The sequence below is a fragment of the Rhinatrema bivittatum genome, chromosome 11, assembly GCF_901001135.1.
Source record: "Rhinatrema bivittatum chromosome 11, aRhiBiv1.1, whole genome shotgun sequence".
NCBI classification, from domain to species: domain Eukaryota; kingdom Metazoa; phylum Chordata; class Amphibia; order Gymnophiona; family Rhinatrematidae; genus Rhinatrema; species Rhinatrema bivittatum.
This window is the reverse complement of record NC_042625.1, coordinates 50,625,065-50,644,906: the sequence shown is the minus strand read 5'-3', so window position 1 is coordinate 50,644,906 and position 19,842 is coordinate 50,625,065. Positions and strand designations below refer to the sequence as shown.

Genomic DNA, 19,842 nt, shown 5'->3' with positions numbered 1-19,842 from the left:
GCAAGCAGGGAACCAGAAGGCCAGCAGGCCACAGAGCAAGGCAAGAAGGGAACCAGAAGGCCTGTAGGCCACAGAGCAAGGCAAGAAATGGGTGGGTAGAACTGGGAGCCCAAGGAACTCGATGCTGAAGCACCGAGGCCTGGGCTAGGCAGGGTTAATTACTGGAGTCTGGGCGTGGTGCAGATAGGCCAGGTGCAAGTGCTTGTAAAGGAGCTCTGGTGGCGAGGAGGCTGCACAGCAGCCAGAATCGTAACATCTGTTGAAGCCATATTGCCCAACGCGGAACTTGAGATCATCCCAGCAAAGCTTACTGGTGTGGTATCCGTCAGATAAGCTCACCTTGCAGACACAAGGGACTGTACTTTTTCACTTGCTGCCCCTGTAATATGGAATTTGCTAATTGATTAAGTTTTAAAATTTTGTTAACCAAGCTTATTTATGATTTTATGACCCTTTCGGTCCTGCTATGGCTAACTTTTAAGTTCTTTTAATTAACTTGTTTATGATCTGAGATTTTATTGCTGGTGTCTGTGTTTTAAAGGAGTGTAATGCTGAGTATTATATCAGGCTAGAGAATGCAGTACTTTGCCATATCAGTGCTACTTTTGTCTGTTTGTGAATTTTATCCTTTGTTATCTTCTTTAATTTTATTATGTATGTTATTTGTAATTACTTAGAGTAATCATTAAGTGATTAATCAGTGTTAAGAAAGATAAAGATAAGGGCCTAATTTATTAAGCTTTTTTTTTTTTTTCCAATAAACACAGAATGAGAGAAAAGCCTTAGCAAAGGGTTTCCAAAAAGTATCCTGGTGAGCCCACCGCCAGTGGAGCTTTCAAAATATCCACAATGAATATATATAAGATAAATGTGTTCCGATAGGGTCTCCAGTGCATGCAACTTTACCTCACACATATTCACTGTGGATATGCCAAAAACTTGACTGACTGTGCAGTTACCAGGACAGGGCTGCAAAGACCTGCGTTTTATTTATTTTATTCTATTTATCTGATTTTTATATTCCGCTTTTCGGCACTGCAGTCCTTAAATGTCATTTCATAGGTTAGACTACACCATTATTTTAGATCTTCTCTACACTCTGTAGATCCTTTCAGAGATGCAACCTCATCCAAATTTGGACACAGCTCTTCACCAATGAGATAAACTAAAAAGAATCCATTTATTGATAAACATGAAAACATTTGCAAACGTTGTACAGTACAGGTTATCTTCAAAAGGAAACCAAACAGCATGACAGAAATTCCAAAAATAGTAGAGAACTGAGGGTTCCCAGAGCTGTAGCCAGAATGAGGTAAATGATTAATGCTTGGAAGGAGGAACCTGGAAATGGTGGTCCCTCTTCTCCAAGACTGGTTTCTGTCTTCTGTCAGCACAATGGGGAAAAAGAACAGATGGACCAGGGACTGCAGGAAATAAAGTGGGACAGATGTACATTTATTACACTTACAGCCCCTGCAGCACACTGACTCAGACACACCTCCTGCAGTGCAGTCTCCTACAGTTCAGTGGCTTGGACACACTGCTGTTACACCCCCTGCAGTGCAGTGCAGTGACACGGTTACAAAGTGCTGTTACACCCTTCCCTTCCCATTGTGCAGTGCAGTGCCATGAACACAGTGCTGTAATACCACCTGCAATGTAGTGACACAGACACAGCACTGTTACATCCCCTGCAGTGCAGTGACATTGACGCAGCACTGTTACACCCTCTGCACTGCAGTGCAATGCAATGAAACAGACACAGTGCTGTTACAACCCCTGCAGTGCTGTGACACAGACACAGCACTGTTATACCCCCTGCAGTGCAGTGGAGTTGTATGGACACAGTACTGTTACACCCCCTGCATTGCAGTGATATTGACAACCTTGTTACATCCCCTGCAGTACAATGCAGTGACACAAACATAGCATTGTTACACCCTTCCTCTCCTACAGTTCAGTGGCATGGACACAGCCCTGTTACACCCCCTGCAGTGCAATGCAGTGACATGGACACAGCCCTGTTACACCCCTGCAGTGAAGTGATACTGACAAAGCCATGTTATATCCCCTGCAGTGCTGTGACACAGAGGCGGCCCTGTTACACCCCTGCAGTGCAGTGATACTGACACAGCCATGTTACACCCCTGCAGTGCAGTGATACTGACACAGCCATGTTATATCTCCTGCAGTGCAGTTACACGGATGCATCCCTGTTGCAGCCTCTGCAGTGCAGTGATATACACAGCCCTGTTTCACCCCATGCAGTGCAGTATAGTGACATGGACATAGCCCTGTTACACTCCCTGCAGTGTAGCATTATTTTAATGCATTGCAATACAGCACTTTTGCACGTCCTGTGGTTTGGTGTTCTGATAATCCCTGCAATGCATCACTTGTTACCCGAGATTATGGCATATGAGCAGCACTCAGGAAACAAGATGACAGGAAGATGAGTAAGTGGGTTCTAATTGCATGGCAAGTGACAGTACAGACAAGTTTGGCTCAGTGTCCCGCACTGACAGCCACAGACTTTTACAAGGTTAGTATAAAATAACATCTTAGTTCTAACGATGATATACAGAAGTGGCAGTACAGTTCCACAGTCAGTTTTTCCCTTCTTCCCTTATCATTTTTAGCCTTGGAGAAAGGAAACTTTGCCATTCACTTTGGATCGTCACCTGATAGTCACTGGAGCTCTGAAGTCTCCTTGGAATCTAGAGAGTTATTGTTGGGTCGGGCATAATCTGCTTGACCTGTTTGTGCTGTGGGAAATAGGAGAGGGGATGGATGGTGGCAATTCTGGAACTTATGTAATCAAACAGCCCTAGGTCTGGGACTCCATCGTCACAGGATAACCCTCTGCACCAGGAACTCTGGTCTGTGGGTGCCATTCCTTCTCCAGATTGCTGCCGGTATCCAGTGAAACTGTGTCTTCAGTCAGGTCTCCCTTCTTCCGCACACCAGGCTGGATCTAGTACAGTCCAGCTACATGATTTTAGAAACGGAGCCAGTTGTTTATCCTGATTGTAGGGTCTAAATGATGGGAGAGACCAGGAGGGCTGGGCATTGTGGATGGGAGGAGTCATTCACACACTCCATTTCCATGGTCAGCGGAAGGAGTTGGATGCAGCAGGAGGCTCTGGGCAGTCAAAGAAGTCCTGACTGATCTGGCGTGGATAACCGTCTACCACTTTCACCTGAAGGGGGTCAAACTTCCAATAGTGTCTGCCTCTCAGAAAATAGGCGAAGCCTGCAGATGAGGGTTACAGGTCAAAGCAGTTGGAGGAAATGAAAGAGAATCTGAGATCTACTATTACTGTTATATATTTATTTATACTCTGCTTTTCAGGCACTTCATTCAGATACTGTAGGTATTTCTATGTCCCCAGAAGGCTTATAATCTGTACCTGAGGCAATGGAAGATAAAGTGACCTGTCCAAGGTCAGAAGGAGCAGCAGTTCTACCACTCTTACCTCACCATATAACAGGTAGAGCACTGGAAGAAGCAAAGTTTACACACACACTGCCTCACACTTTCACACACACACGCACTGCCCCACTGCAGAGCACATACAGCGTAGGCAGTAGCACTGCAAACCACACACACACACACAGTGCCCTACACTCAAATACACATTGCCCCACTTTGGAGCAGGTACAGCATGGGCAGCAGAACTGCAAACTATACACACACACACTGCCCCACTGCAGAGCAAATACAGCATGAGCAGCAGCATTGCAAGCTACACACACACACTGCCCACCGCAGAGCAGGAACAGTGTGGACAGCATCACTGCAAATTTCCCTTACATTGTATCCTGCCACCGTGACTCATTCCTGCTTTGCAGGGACCATGTCTAGGGGAAAGTGGTGAGCTCAGTATCCGTATCCATAATCTTCAGCAGTAGGTGTCAGATATAGTTGGGTGCGATGTAACACTTTCGGGCTGATACAGTAAAGTCCGCAGGAGTGTGGGCAAACACCCGCTCTCCCAGCGCGTGCACAGGCCACTCTCCTGTGCGCGCGATTCTGTATTCAAATTAGGTCCGGCAGTAAAAACAGGTAAAAAGAGGCACTAGGGACACTAGCGCGACCCTAGTGCCTCTTTTTGGACAGGAGCGGCGGCTGTCAGTGGGTTTGACAGCTGACGCTCAGTTTTGCCGGCGTCAGTTCTCAAACCCGCTGACAGCCATGGGTTCGGAAACCGGATGCTGGACGCCAGCAAAATTGAGTCCGGAGCGCACTGTACTGTATCGGCCCATTAGTGATGTGGAAGACTGAAGCACCAAGCCATGGTCAGATGGCAACAGCTATTTCTGCTGATTTGAGCTATGCTTGCACTAGCACCAGAGCTATGAAGTTTCATGATCTACTAACCCCCCCCCCCCCCCCCCCCCCCCCACACACACACACTGAACCCCTCCCGAGAGTGACTTTGCTTACCGTGCTCATCCTGGAAAGCAGCATCAATGCCATGAGGCACCCCTCGCCAGTCTGCCATGTTGCGGGGGTACACACTGTCCACCAGGCCGCGGCTCGGGCTGAAGCGCCAGTAGTTACTTCCCTTGAAGAAATAAACCTTCTTATTCTTTTCTGTCCCCCACAGGAAGGCTGCCTGGATGTGGGACATGGAGAGACCCAGCTCCGAGATGGACAGAGGGCCTGAGACCTTTCGTTCCCCATCATACGTCCAGTACTGAGAGCCTAGCAGAGGAGAGGGCAAGAGAGACATGAAACAAAAGTCAAACAGAGCCATTTTCCCTAGAAAAAGAAACTCAGGAACAAGGGGGAAGGTTTTCTTTTACTGAGAGAATGCTGGGTGTCTGGAACCACTGAAACAGTGGCCGAATTCAAGCCTGCTGGGGAAGATATATAAGGCAGTGATAAAGACAGGGGAGGGGGAGATAGGTTAAAGAAAGGGTCTAGGTTTAGATACGCAAATACCCATGACCCACTACCCAGAAAGGGAGAGGATCAAGATGTGCATGGAGCAGTGCTACAGCTATATCAAACTCAGGGAGAGGTGATGAGGTCAATGGGCATGGAAGATTGGCAGGGCTTTGGTATGTGCTTGGGTATAACTGGAGGGAAGGGGCAGATCGCCTAGCAAGAGCAGCAGAATGACTTGACTACACACTCTACTGAAGCAAAAATGGATAAGGAGTGACCTACTGAGGGCAGTTAGGCTTGTCTGACTGACAGCTGGGAGATCTGCTTTAGTCAAGAGGGCAGTGGTAAGGGCAAAGTAGGGTGATAACCAGAGATAAAACAGGGTAGGCAGGGGCAGTGGAGCAGGCTCAGTGGTCCAAAATGATCCTTATACTGTATGTCAACAGATGGTATTCTGTCAGAAAGGAAGCGCAGTATGTGCCATGTGTTCCTGCGATTGGAGGACTGAAGTAAGCCAATGGGCAGGAAGAGAGAGTGCCGTCTGCTCACGCTCATCTGCACTATGATATCTGCAGGCCAATGATTCTTAGTTCTATAGACCCCTAAATAGACACACACCTTTCTGTCTGTGACTCTCAGATCTGAGCTACTGCTGGGAGGAAGGGGGCCTCATTCTCTGACTATACAGACTGATTAATTGTTCTTCTGACTACTCCCCAGACCAAGATAAACAATTCAGAAACGCTGGAAGCAGCAATAAATCCAGCCAGTTCTCTCCAGAGAGTCAAATCGAACAGGCTAGCTTTAGTCAGAATAATACAAAGCCTGACATATGTATAAGAAGATTTGAAATGAAAACAAACAAAAGTATTATTATACCAAACCACTTTTCTTCTTGTAGCTGCCAAAAACTTCTATGTTGCTTGGGACTTGTCTGCTCTTGCTTTCCCAGACAAAGCTTCCCTCTTACACCCCTCTGTCTGCTCACCTTGAAAGAACCAGATATTCCCAGCTGCATCCTCAAAGGCAGCGTCCACGTGTTCCGGGATCCCCTGCCAGTGGCGTGATGCCAGGGTGGGGTAACCAGCCTGCAGTTTACCATTTCTTAGCCTCCATACCAGCCGAGCCTTGAAAAAGAACAGCTCCCCCCGGATCATGGAGACAGCGTCAAAGTCTGTGTCACAGGTGCTGGGCTGCACAGAGCAAAGAGAACACATGTTGGTGACAGTAGCTGCAGTATGGCATGGCATGTGTTAGTGCATCTGTCCATAATGCAGAGCAAAGAGAACACTCGTTGGTGCCAGTACCCACAGCATGGAACAGAACAAACAGAAGATATGTTAGTGCCACTGTCCATAATGCAGAGCAAAGAGAACACACGTTGGCGCCAGTACCCACAGCATGGAATAGCACGAACGGAAGATATGTTAGTGCCACTGTCCATAATGCAGAGCAAAGAGAACACACGTTGGCGCCAGTACCCACAGCATGGAATAGCACGAACGGAAGATATGTTAGTGCCACTGTCCATAATGCAGAGCAAAGAGAACACACGTTGGCGTCAGTACCCACAGCATGGAATAGCACGAACGGAAGATATGTTAGTGCCACTGTCCATAATGCAGAGCAAAGAGAACACACGTTAGCGCCAGTACCCACAGCATGGAATAGCACGAACGGAAGATATGTTAGTGCCACTGTCCATAATGCAGAGCAAAGAGAACACACGTTGGCGCCAGTACCCACAGCATGGAATAGCACGAACGGAAGATATGTTAGTGCCACTGTCCATAATGCAGAGCAAAGAGAACACAAGTTGGCACCAGTACCAACAGCATGGAATAGCACGAACGGAAGATATGTTAGTGCCACTGTCCATAATGCAGAGCAAAGAGAACACACGTTGGCGCTAGTACCCACAGCATGGAACAGAACGAACGGAAAATATGTTAGTGCCACTGTCCATAATGCAGAGCAAAGAGAACACACGTTGGCGCTAGTACCCACAGCATGGAACAGAACAAATGGAAGATATGTTAGTGCCACTGTCCATAATGCAGAGCAAAGAGAACACACTTTGGCGCCATTACCCACAGCATGGAATAGCACGAACGGAAGATATGTTAGTGCCACTGTCCATAATGCAGAGCAAAGAGAACACAAGTTGGCGCTAGTACCCACAGCATGGAACAAAATGAATGGAAGATATGTTAATGCCACTGTCCATAATGCAGAGCAAAGAGAACACACTTTGGCACCAGTACCCACAGCATGGAATAGCACGAACGGAAGATATGTTAGTGCCACTGTCCATAATGCAGAGCAAAGAGAACACACTTTGGCGCCAGTACCCACAGCATGGAATAGCACGAACAGAAGATATGTTAGTTCCACTGTCCATAATGCAGAGCAAAGAGAACACACGTTGGCGCCAGTATCCACAGCATAGAATAGCACGAACGGAAGATATGTTAGTGCCACTGTCCATAATGCAGAGCAAAGAGAACACACGTTGGTGCTAGTACCCACAGCATGGAACAGAACGAACGGAAGATATGTTAGTGCCACTGTCCATAATGCAGAGCAAAGAGAACACACGTTGGCGCCAGTACCCACAGCATGGAATAGCACGAACGGAAGATATGTTAGTTCCACTGTCCATAATGCAGAGCAAAGAGAACACATGTTAGTGCCAGTACCCACAGCATGGAATAGCATGAACAGAAGCTATGTTAGTGTCACTGTCCATAATGCAGAGTTATACATTAGTCTTGGAGAAAAATGGATTGTCCACAGGCTGTGACACCTTTTATCTGACCAACACAAGAATTCTCTAAAGGCAATATTCTTCTGCATGGGCCTTCCAGAGCATGCAGGTCTGTGGTCCAGCTTCACAGAGTCCTGACTGTAGAAGCAGAGGCTGGCGTACCCTTCTGAGATTAGTGACGTTGTATAAAGTAGGAGCAGCTGCACCACTCTCTGTGGAGGCAGAGGAGGGCAGGCTGAATTCTAAAACTTCTTTCCAAGCTCTCTGGGGTAGGGACTATATTATTGTCTTAGTTTCTAATTTTGATTTCGTATTCATGACACTGGAGTTTATATGATGTTCAAACTCAAAGAAATCTCATTATCTAGCACACCACGTTAATGCCTAAACACCAACTGACTCCTTAAAATGCTAGAATTATTATTGAGGTGAATGGGATTTATTTACTGTTGTATGCATAAGTTTAGACACTCCTGTTCAAATAGTATGTTTCAATGAATCTCTAAGTGAACAGAAGTCGACACAACCTCCACATGGTACAAAGTTAAATACAATCTCTTTCTGCAATTTTCAATGCAAAATTACTGTTGCAGAAGTGGACCCTTGGACCGAGGGAGAGTTGGCGCAACCTGCAGGGAGGAGCCCTGCAGGTTCCCATCGTCGGCAATTAGAGCTGGCTGAAGCAGCGACCCAATTGGATCTTCACCAATACCAGCCCTCTTTCTCCTTAGGTTGCGCCCTTGGGTGCCATGGCCGGCTGGATTTAGGTGAGGGACTCTGAGGGGGTAAAGATCTGTCACGAGGAAGATGTTGCAGGCCAGCACAGTAAGGAAAGTGGAATCAGGTCAGAGCAGGTGGCAGGAAATCAGATCAGGCTGTGGTCAATGCGGGCAGAGTTCTCTCAGGGTTGAGGTTCAGGCAGAGGTCGGGCTAGGCAGAATTCAGTCAATAACGGTAAACAGGCAGTGGTCAGTGGCAGGCAGAGATTAAGCAATATCAAAGTCCAATCCGAGGTCAAGCCAGAAGTCCATTCCAAAGAGACAAGGAACAAAGAGAAGGATGAAAGACTGCAGGAGCAAGGAGGAACACTGAAGACAGACGAGGAAGACTGACAATGAAGACAAGAACTCAAGGTGAACCAGACAGCCAACAGAACTGGAAGCAAAGCACAGGAACTCAGGAACACAGCAGGAACCAGGAACATGTCAGGAATCAAGAACACCGAGGCAATACACTCCCAATGGAGATGACCTATTGCCGAGGCACTGAAGGGGCATCTGGAGGCACCCTCTAGCTGTTACCACCACCGGCCCTTTAAATGGAATGAAGTCAGGTGCGCGCATGCCAAAGAAGGCTCGTGAGGTGGCAGCATGAAAGGCAGGCTGGGATCGGCATTCTGCTGCGGGCCACATTGCTGCAGGAGTGCGGTGGATAGCCGCATCGTGGAGCAGGGAGCTCAGAGGGATGTTGGGAGAGCAGGTGAGCGTGGCAGCTGGTTGCATCATGGGGCAGAGAGCCCAGGCCAGAGTCGGGAGAACAGGTGAATGCGGTGGTCCATGGCCTTGCTGCGTGGACCGTCAAGTGTAACAATTACTATTTATTTGCTGATTTTAACAGATTGAAAATAATAAAACGTAAATACAGCTTGTGCAAATATTTGGACACCCTTCCATTTTACTCATTACTACTTTTTAAAAAAAATGTTGTTAGTATGGCCTAAAAAGTTCATTGACTCATTGGGCCTTCAATTAGTCAGATGAAGACAATTTAACAGTTGAATAAATATTTTGGCCTCTCAGGTTGTGATGATTGTTCTGTCTACTTTCACCAGTCATGAGTTTCTCTATATAGCAGCTGTCTGAGCCTTTGAAAATTAAGATACTGTAATTCATTCTTACAAAGCAAGAAAAAGCTATAACAAAAATCTCTAAATACTTCCAGGTAGCAGTTTCAACTGTCAGAAACATTGCTAAGAAATAGAAGTTACAATATCCTGTGTGGTTGTGGAAAAAACATTCAATTTTAATTTCATCAGTCCAAAACACTTTATTCCAAAAAGATTAGGCTTATCGAGATTTTTTTATATATATATATTTTAAACGAAGACTTTTGTGATGAGATTGTAGAAAAGGTTTCCTTCTGACAACTTTCTCATTGTTGTATAAGCAATGCTGTATTGTGGACCTGTGGCCAACTACTCAAAGTTTTAGCTAAAGTTTTCATCAGGTCATTTCCAATGATTTGTGGGTTCTGTTTTGCAGATGTGACCCATTTTTAGGCAGTTCCATCAGAGATTTTTGTGGTCTTCCCGTAGGGTTGTCAACTGGCTCCAGATTTTTAGGCAGTTCCATCAGAGATTTTTTGTGGTCTTCCCATAGGGTTGCCAACTGGTTCCAGATTTTCAGGACAGGTTGATCCAGTCCTGGGACTTATTCTGATTTCCATGTTGCATTCCTTAAGAAAAGCAAGACTATAAATACTTGCATGCAGGGGAGTCCTAAAAATCTGGAGCCAGTTGGCAATCCTATCTTCCAGATCTTGCCTTGCCTTCAATAGTTCCATGTAACTTCCATTTCTGAACAACATTTCTGATGGTTGAAATTGCTAACTGAAAGTGTTCAAATATTTTTTTATAGCCTTTCCCTGCTTTGTAAGAGTGAATTATTTTCAAATTTTCAGATAGATTCTGTTTAGAGGAGCCTATGGTTGTTGAAAGTAGATATAAGAACAACAATCACAACCTGAGAGGTTAGAAGGGTCAGAGTACTGTGGAATTGTCTTCACCTGATTAACTGAAAGCCTAATGAGTCAATCAACTTTTTGGGTCTCATTAATAACTTAACAAATTGTAATGTATCAACTGGAAGGATGTCCAAATTTTGCACACGTCATATTCACTGTTTTATTATTTTCAATCTGTTAAAATCAGCAAAGAATAAATTTGAATTCAATAGTACAGAAAGCTGTTTTGTTAACTTTGCACCATGTAGAGGCTGTGTCAGCTTCTGTTCACCTGGATATTCATTGAAATATACAATTTGACCAAGCATGTCTCAACTTTTTTATTCAACTGTATAGATTTAGGTTGAGATTTGTAACATATGCTAGACTTATCCTCCCTAAAATGTCAGTGGGCCTGTTGGTAACCCAGTGTTTGCTGGGGTACTTTGCCTGCTCTGCTCTCACCTCCATGTTGGGGATCTCATTGGTTTCGATGTCTGGTTGGTACTGTTCCAATGCTGGGGTGGGTCTGGGCTGGGGCTTCCCATACAGATGCTGGATTCCTTGTTTGTCATCTTCACTCAAGCTCAGGGGGTACCGGAAGGAGTAGAATGGGGACATGAGAGACTTGGAAACAGACGAATGTTGCAGGCCCAGGACATGTCCAAATTCATGGGCAGCCACCTGCAGGAGATCAGTGCCTGCAGCAGCAAGAAAGGGAGACTGTGGCAGAGCTTCACAGACATCACAGGAGACAGGAAGACTGTGGCAGAGCCTCTCAGAAATCATAGGAGAAAAGAAGTCTGTGGCAGAGCCTCAGAGAAATCACTAGAAGACAGGAAGACTGTGACAGAGTCTCACAAAAGTCACTGGACATTGGGAGGCTGTGGCAGAGTCTTGCAGAAGTCACAGGAGAAAGGGAGACTGTGGCAGAGCCTCAAAGAAGTCATAGTAGAATGGGAAAATGTAGCAGAGACTCACAGAATCACAGGAGATAGGACATACACATAACAAAACACAATGTGAGGTGGATTGTGTGTGTGTGTGTGTGTGTGTGTATGTGTGTGTGTGTGCATGCAGTGCATATCTCTGTAAGAGCCAGACTGTAGTGCTGGAAATGACCAGGACACAACATAAAGAATGAAGTACATACAAAAGGCTTTATATATTTAAATCTGTCTGAGTATATATATAACAACAGCAGAGGTATATAGGCATTTATAGATATATAAGATAAAAAGAGAGGTATATACAAAACAAATAAATTACATAAGTAAAAAAAATGCAATGGTTATTTTTTCAGTAATTAGTTTGGTAATTAAGCTCACTTTCCTTATCAGGTCCCTTTTATGATAAGTAGTGCAGCTTCAAGTCCATCTCCACTGGGAGTTGGCAAAAGATTGATTATTTCTCCACTGGATTATGAGGACTTACAGCACTGGAGCACAGATCTGCTCTCTTAGCTTGCTTCCATCTGTATCAATTGATTGGGGCTGGGAACAAGGATTTTAAATTGCGCAATACGCAGACATGCGCAGTTCAACTTTCTTTGTTTCAAGCAGTCCTTAGCTATAAATCATAGTTCCTGCTCTCAGTATTTCACTTTTCAGTGCGGGCTATTTTGTCCCTGCACGTACATCTAAATTCTTCAGGTACACTCTCCCTAATCCTAATACTCTATCTCCATCTTCTACAGAAAGTGGAACACTGACTAATGTAATGCGCAAGGCAAGCTGAAGCAAAAGCTTGATGAGTGCAATCAATAAAGCTATACCACTGAAAACAGCAAAATATACAAAAGAACAGTAGTGGCCCATTTTTTGAGTCTGAGCCAAATTGAATGGAAACCTTGGGCCCATCTGACTCCTTATTCCAGTCAAGGGGAAGGTTATAGTTTTCTAGGAAACCTTTGGAGGAATTATGGATTTGGGAAGTTCTATCAATAATTTCCATGCAACAATACATATAAATATGCCCAGAGATATATAAATATGATTAAGTAGTAACAGCTTTAATATCACCTCAGGAATTAAACAAAGAGAGGGATTTTAAAGCCCTACGTACTAAGCAGTTTTCTCATAGACACAAAATGTGAAAAAGCTTTTAGTATATCAGGCATTTAATGAGTTAGTGTCAATTGCCAACTGCAATATCTTAAAAGATGAGAAAGAGCTGGAAGTAACTGGTGCTATTTTCTTCCCTTACCCCGTCCCTCACTATCACTACCTTTCCCCCAACAGAACTAGTGACTTAAGAAGAGCCCATGCACAAGGAACAGAGAACAAAACTGAGAATATCATACTGCACCTTGACTACTGTGTGCAGTTCTGGTCGCCTCATCAAAAAACAGACATAGCGGACATAGAGAAGAGCGACCAAAATGATAAAGAAGATGGAAATGCTCCCTTATGGAGAGAGGCTAAACAGATTGGACAAGAGATAACTGAGAGGGGATGTGATTGAAATTTATAAAATCATGAGTGGAACAGGTAAATTGGGATTGGGGTCCATTTTCAGCTGCTGTGTGGCTTGGCTAGTTAGCAGGGTATATCCAGCAGCACGGTTGTACCACTGAATATACCTGGCTATCTTAAAATTAGCCGGTTATGTCTAACCAGCTAACTTTAGGGCAACCCTTCAGCCTGACCAGAGTTAGCCGCATAAGTTATGTGGCTAACTCCACTCCTCCTCCAAACACCTCTTGCCCGCCTACGGAACGCCCCCTTCTTATCCAGCTACATTTAGCCGGGTAAGCCATTTAGAAGGATAACTATTACGTTACCCATCTAACTGGCTTTTCAATATTGACCTCATTAGGACTAGGGGATGCTCCATGAAACTAGCAACCGGCAGATTTAAAACAAACCAATACCATAGCAAACATTTTTTCTCGCAGCGCCCAATCAAACTATGAGATGTGTTGCCAAAGGACGTGGTCAAGGCAAGTAACATATGTGGGGTTCAAAAGAGGAGTTGTCAAGCTCCTGAAGGAAAAAGTCCATAACCAGTTATGAGCCAGGTAGACTTAGGAAAGCCGGCGCTTATCCCTGGGAGTGAGGTACAAGAAATAGAACAATTATTGGGGATCTGCCGGGTACTTGTGACCCGACATGGCCTCTGTCGGAGACAGGATGCTGGGTGAGATGGACCTTGGTCTGACCCAGCAGGGCACTTTTATGTTTTTAAGGGAAGGAGTGCATCTGATTGGAAAAAGCAGTGATGTGCTGCAGGAGTCTCATGCAAGCTCCGAGTGGACCATCAGCTCCATGGGCATTGTAAAACCAGCAGTCACAGGAGAAGGGCAGGCAGAAAGCACTGCTCCAGCTGCTTCACAGCAGCAAGGAGCAGCACTCAAAAGAAGCACTGCCTACCTGCTTCTCTTCAGTCACTCGCACTGCTTCACTGGTGCGATACCAATGCAGTACCTAGGAGAAGAGCGTGAGGAAGAGCAGCAGATAGCACTGCTGCTGGGAAGAGGAGTCGAGGCCCTGCACTGGTGATGGGAGGAGAAGCCAGGGCCCTGCACTGCTGCTGGGAGGAGGAGCCAAGGCCCTGCACTAGTGCTGGGAGGAGGAGCCAGAGTCCTGCACTGCTGCTGGGAGGAGGAGCCAGGGCCCTGCACTGCTGCTGGGAAGAGGAGTCGAGGCCCTACACTGGTGATGGGAGGAGAAGCCAGGGCCCTATACTGGTAGCAGGAGGAGGAGCTAGGGCTCTGCACTGGTGCCAAGAGGAGGAATCGGCATCCTGTATTGGTAATGGGAAGAGGAGACAGGGCCTTGGATTGGTGCCTGGAGAAGGAGTCCAATACCTGCAGTGGTGTCAGGAATTGGAAATGGAGTCCTGTACTGATGCTGAGGTGAGGAACCGAGGCCTTGCACTGGTGCTGGGAGGGAGGAATGGGTGTCGATCATGTGCACATAACCTTGAAGCAGTGTTAGGGTTAAGAGAATTAAAGCCATGAAACAAAGAGCCTGAAGAAAAAAGAAGGCTGAAGGTTGAATTTTCAGGAAACACAATTTGTCTCCTCCCTCCCCCTAATCATGGGAATATTTTTATTTGTTCCTCCTGCTCCTTTGGGCCTCCAGCACAGCCAGAACCAGGTCTGGAATCCGGCACCTTGCGCCTTCACTCATATTTTCTCACCTGTCATCAGTGCACCCCAATGCAGTCATTGCCAGGGGCCATGACCAGGGCTCCCTCCAGAGCCCTGTGATCATCGGCTCTGAGTTTGGCCACTGAGTGTCACCCATGAGCAATGGTTTTGACCCTCCCTCCTGGGGGCTGTGAACGCATACCCTGCCTCAACTGACTCGGGGACCATAAGGCCGGCCCATAGGGACATTTCTCTGAATGATAGGAAAGACAAAGAGACCCCGATGACCTTTTTTTATGTGAGTTGTGTTCATGTTTTTTATTGCATTTTCTTTGGGCTGTTATGTTCATTAGTAGGGTCCTGTTTGCGTTATGTGTTTATTATATATGTTTGACTGTTCCCGATGAGATTTGTGGATCAGCGGGCTATACATTTTATAAATAAATAAATAATTGACTTCAGATTAGGCATTAACCAATTAGTACAATCAGCAGGCCTGGATTTAGGCACAGGTAGCATAAGCAATTGCCAAAGGCGCCAAATATTCAGGACAAACAGGAGTGCAACTGTGCCAAGGAGGAACCTGCTCCAGTCCACTTCAAAGGCTGAGGAATGGTGCTGTAGCACTCTGGGACTTTGGAAGGTGGGGGTGGGGGAAGGGGGAAGGGATGTCTCCCACCTCCCACTCTCCAACACTGCCTATGGGCGCCAAACTCTTAAATCCAGCCCTGACAACCAGTACCTGTAATAATTAGTAATAATAAACCTTGGTAATTTAGTGTCAAAGAGGCTGCCTGAGCTAAGGAGTTGAGAAGAAGGAGCAGATTAGCAAGATGAGGATGAGCAAGTGAGACTAGAGAAGGATGAAAATGGGAAACCCTGCAGCTGAGGATAAGAATTTACTGTATACATTTATTATATATAATATGCATAGAACATACAATATAAATATATATCACATATAATGTATATACACACATATATAATATTCATGTATCACATAAATATATATCACATATATCACATATAATATTTATGTATTATATATAATATAAACATATATCACACATAATATAAATGTATATCATATATAATATAAATGTATATCACATATAAAGTAAATATATATCATATATAATATACATAGCACATATCATAAGACATTAGAACAACAGACATTATGATTTCTGATCATTTTCAAGCCACAGCTCCTTCATGAGAAGTTAGCAGCACATAACTAGGTTAAAGCCCCACCATCTTCAGAGGAATTAAGAACATCTCAGAGATGTTGAATCCCAGTTTCAGTGCCTGTTAGGAGCAAAGATTTTTTAAACTATAGAAGGCCAAGGACACATGTAAAGACAGGCAGATAGAAAGGACATGGGGATAACGTACCAAGATCGTTACCAATGGTCCAGGGCTCGTCATAGTCAAAGTGGACGTCTCCCTCACGATGGGTCTTGGGGAAGAATGCATGGGCCAGGATCCCCCCAGGCCCATCAAATGGCAGATGATCACCATGCCAGTACCTGCACAGGAAACATCAGGAAGAAGCAAGAAAAGGCTTTCCACAGGCTCCTGGGGTAATAAGGTGCAGTGTGAGGTGACCAGCTCACTCCTGCTGCTCTGAAGAACAATCTGAGGTGTGTGTTGCTAGGAAATGAACATGTCCAAAATCCCCAGTAAAATGTACTAGATTGGATGAAGCTTTCTGTAGGACAAAATGGAAACGGGCACAGGGTTTTTTTTCAAAATGAGGACGTTTTCCTCCAAATACAAAACAGAGTGCTCCTGTAGCAGCAGGAATTTCACCTAGCATTTTCACATTCAGTCTAGTACACTGGAGGTGTAGCAGCCAGAGGTGGAACTATCTGTGAACATCTGGTGCAGTAAACCCCGCTCAGCAGCTCCATTTGTGAACCTGGCCAGCAGGCCTTGGCGGCCTCTAGTAGTCAAAGCTCTGAACTGCAGCTAAGACACAATAGAGCTTTGTCAGGTTTTCTTGCTCTATCACTACTGCCCTATGCAGTCAGATCACCTTTTTTTCTCTTAATTTGTGCCTTGTCAGCTTTATTCAGAGATTTAGGGACTGAATCACTATTAGGACAATGCAATACCATGCGCTCAGGCTAGCGCACAGGTTAATCCGCAGTTGGCTGTGCATTTTGGAAGCGCCTCCATAACCCCTGATGCAATAAGGGGATCAGTGCGTCCAAAACGCAAATCCAAAGAAAGGCAGAGCTAATAGCACTCACCACATGTAAATTCCACGTTGATAAGGCTATTAGCTAGTACCCCCAATGTAAAAAATAACTCTGTTCCTGACGCGCACATTTTAACCCTCAAAAATTAACACCAGCCCCGCAGCTGGCGTTAAATCTTGAGGAGCCCCAAAAGTTAAACAGAAAAGCAGAAATATTGCTTGTCTGTGGTTCTTCTGACTTAATATCGTCGCAATATTAAGTTGGAAAAAAGCAGCAACGTGAAAAAAAAGTTAAAAAAAAAGTCTTGCTGACAGTCAGGTTAGGAAAATGGACGCTCAATTTTCGAACATCTGTTTTCCTAACCTGAGGCGGTACACCAGGGCTACCCATAGTTTGCATACAATTGTATATGGTCCATATCTTAAATGTGAGAAACAAGCCCCGGTAGTTTTGTCACTGCTCTCTTGGTTCTATTCACATCCCATAGATTTCCACAGTGCCTGAAGTTTTTCTCAGTCTTGTATTTTAACTACAGTCTCATAGCACTCTCATTCACAATGAGAAAACAAGACTACAAATCCCAGCATTCTTTGGCTCAGACCTAAAACCAGAATTAAACAATGTGGGCAGGCATCTAGTTATATAATCAAGCAAAACCCTTCGTGAACTAGAATTTTATTACCTCTTTCTCTTCATCTCTCACCTAGTAAAATCAATAACAATGTCAGCTCGTCCTTCTTGGACTTCAGTGAATGATAATTGTGTCACATCACTCCAGACTTTTAGGGCATCAGCAAGAGTACGCCTTACTTTCACAGTATTGAGCTGCCAAGGAAACCTGATTATTCTAAAGAAACACAAGATGCATTTTTAGATAACCTCCATCATTAGTCATCTTCAGCACTTGCAACATCTCCATCATTACAATCACCCTCAATACATTCATTATTACAGTCACCCTCAGCACTTCTAGTACTGCAATCACTGTCAACACCTCCATCATTACAGTCATCCTCAATACCTTCATAAATACAGTCATCCTCAATATCTTCATCAATACAGTCACCCTCAGCACTTCTACTACTGCAACACTTACCATTATAGGTCACCCTCAATACTTTAATCAATACATTCATCCTCAACACCTCCATGGTTGCAGTCACCCTCAGCATCTCCATCATTACAGTCACCTTCAGCACCTCCATCATTACAGATCACCCTCAATACCTTAATCAATACAATCATACTCAACATCTCCATGGTTGCAGTCACCCTCAGCTTATCCATCATTGTAATGATCATTATAGCCACCATAAACATTCCTCGAACCCCAAAGAATACCCCAATGAATAACACAAATAATACCCCAAAGAACTCATCAATTCAATTTCAAATCCTTGGCAGTCCAAAAAAAAAAAAAATCAATACCCAACCCTACCGACAGTCCTAAATTCGATACCCAACTCCACGCCTATGTTTTATGCCAATGCCTACATTAGGCTTTATATATTGTATCTATGTTATAATCCCCATATATTTATTTCCAAGTTATTTCTTCCTGTTCATTGTAAGACAATTACTTGTCACTGTTAAAGTTTAAAATGTAAACCGAATTGATCAGTAATTCTGTTATTGGAAAGTCGGTATAGAAAAGCTATAAATAAATAAATAAATAAATAAATATTTTGTTATCTGGATACACTGATTCAAAGTTTGGTGCACCCTTGACCCCATGAGTCATAAGGTAAATGCCACTGATGAACTCTCTTGCTTTGCCGCACTCTGCAGATGGAACTTGACCTCCCATCTTTGATGATGGGTGACTTTTTTGGCCATGCCAGGTTCATCTGTAAACCTGTTCACATTGATTTTGGAGAGGATGGTGTCCAAAATCTATTTACCCAGCAAATACTGAGACGTACAAGGCTTACCTGAAAATGCCCAGCCTTTACCTAGATAAAAGTCTAAATGGGGTTGCACAATGCACATATCTTTCAATGCATTATAAGCAGGTGTTCCTGGAGGTGGGAAGTAATACATTTCAAACCTGCACACCTTCATTTCCATGCAAAAAGAATGCATAGAAAAAAGCAGGTACAAATGTCAGCAGATGCTTTACTCTAGGGGCAGTTTTTAAAGGGTAAATATGTCACACTTTTACTTTGAAAATTGGTGCAAAGACCTTGGTAAAAGTAGCCAAGTGCTTTGCAGCAATGCCGAGTGTGAAAGTTGCCCCTTACTGTCCCAGCAGCCTCTGAACTGTCTCCTATAGTGGCTGAAGCTATTCTTGGCTTCTCCCTTCCTCCTAGAGAGCTACTGTACAAGCACATTCACCATTACCATGTGTGCGGGCAAATGGACACATGAAACCCATGTTTACCCACAGTAGGAAGAGGCGTTCCAAGGGTGCAGAGTTGGGACGGGGAAATGACTTATGAGCATACTTTTGATTTTTATGCGCCTAAGTCCTCTTTGAAAATTTGGAAAGCACCCGTAGACTTTTGTCTTCTGCGGGCCTCTCTACGTATCATTTCCTTTGTTAGTTACCCTACTGGATGCAGGAGAGTTGAATATTCATAAGGATTGCGTGTGTGTAAGGGTTTATACAGAGATGAGGTGAGGCATAGGGTGGAGCAACAGAGGAAGGTTGGAGATGTATTAGAGGTGAGGAAGAGCTAAGCTGAGTAGCAGAATAATTCTCTTTTCTTCTTTAAAGCTAATCAACTGCATAACAAGGGGCTGATATCCACAAAAAGCTGAACTCCTGTTTTCAACCAAACTTAGGAGCCTATATTTTCAGCTGATAATTCCCAAAACTTTAAGGGCCTAAAATTTAGGCCTGTTATTTATTTGCTTAGATTTAGTCTCCTAAATTAGGTGCCCAGTTCTGAAAATCCCTGCTAAGCTCCTGCGTTTCTCCACCCTAGCTCTGCTCCCATAGTCACCCACTTTTTAAGCTCCTAAATTTAGGATCCTAATAAAAACTAGGAGCCTACATGTAGTCACTCAGCCCTCATAAATTTTCAAAAGAGCTAATTTAGGTTCTTAAATTCCAAAGTTTTCAGCCTGAACCCTTTGAAAATTGCTCCCTAGGAGCTTGAGCCCTTTGAAAATTGACTCCTTTCTAACTAGAGGAGGAATTATAAAACAGTGAGAGGCCTTA

At 44.5% G+C, this 19,842-nt stretch overlaps 1 protein-coding gene across 1 annotated transcript in view; it reads right to left on the bottom strand.

Moving 5' to 3' along the window:
- Positions 1–1,161: 1,161 nt before the first annotated feature.
- The window catches only part of MMP11 (matrix metallopeptidase 11), a 32,118-nt gene continuing 13,437 nt past the window's right edge, over positions 1,162–19,842 (bottom strand). Inside the window, exons 3-8 of the mRNA XM_029571494.1 lie at positions 17,383–17,526; positions 15,871–16,004; positions 10,848–11,083; positions 5,883–6,087; positions 4,448–4,708; positions 1,162–3,253 (exon numbers count right to left, since the gene is read on the bottom strand). Of these exons, the coding sequence (XP_029427354.1) occupies positions 3,111–3,253; positions 4,448–4,708; positions 5,883–6,087; positions 10,848–11,083; positions 15,871–16,004; positions 17,383–17,526 (1,123 nt within the window). The 3' untranslated portion in view covers positions 1,162–3,110. The remainder of the gene's footprint in view (positions 3,254–4,447; positions 4,709–5,882; positions 6,088–10,847; positions 11,084–15,870; positions 16,005–17,382; positions 17,527–19,842) is intronic.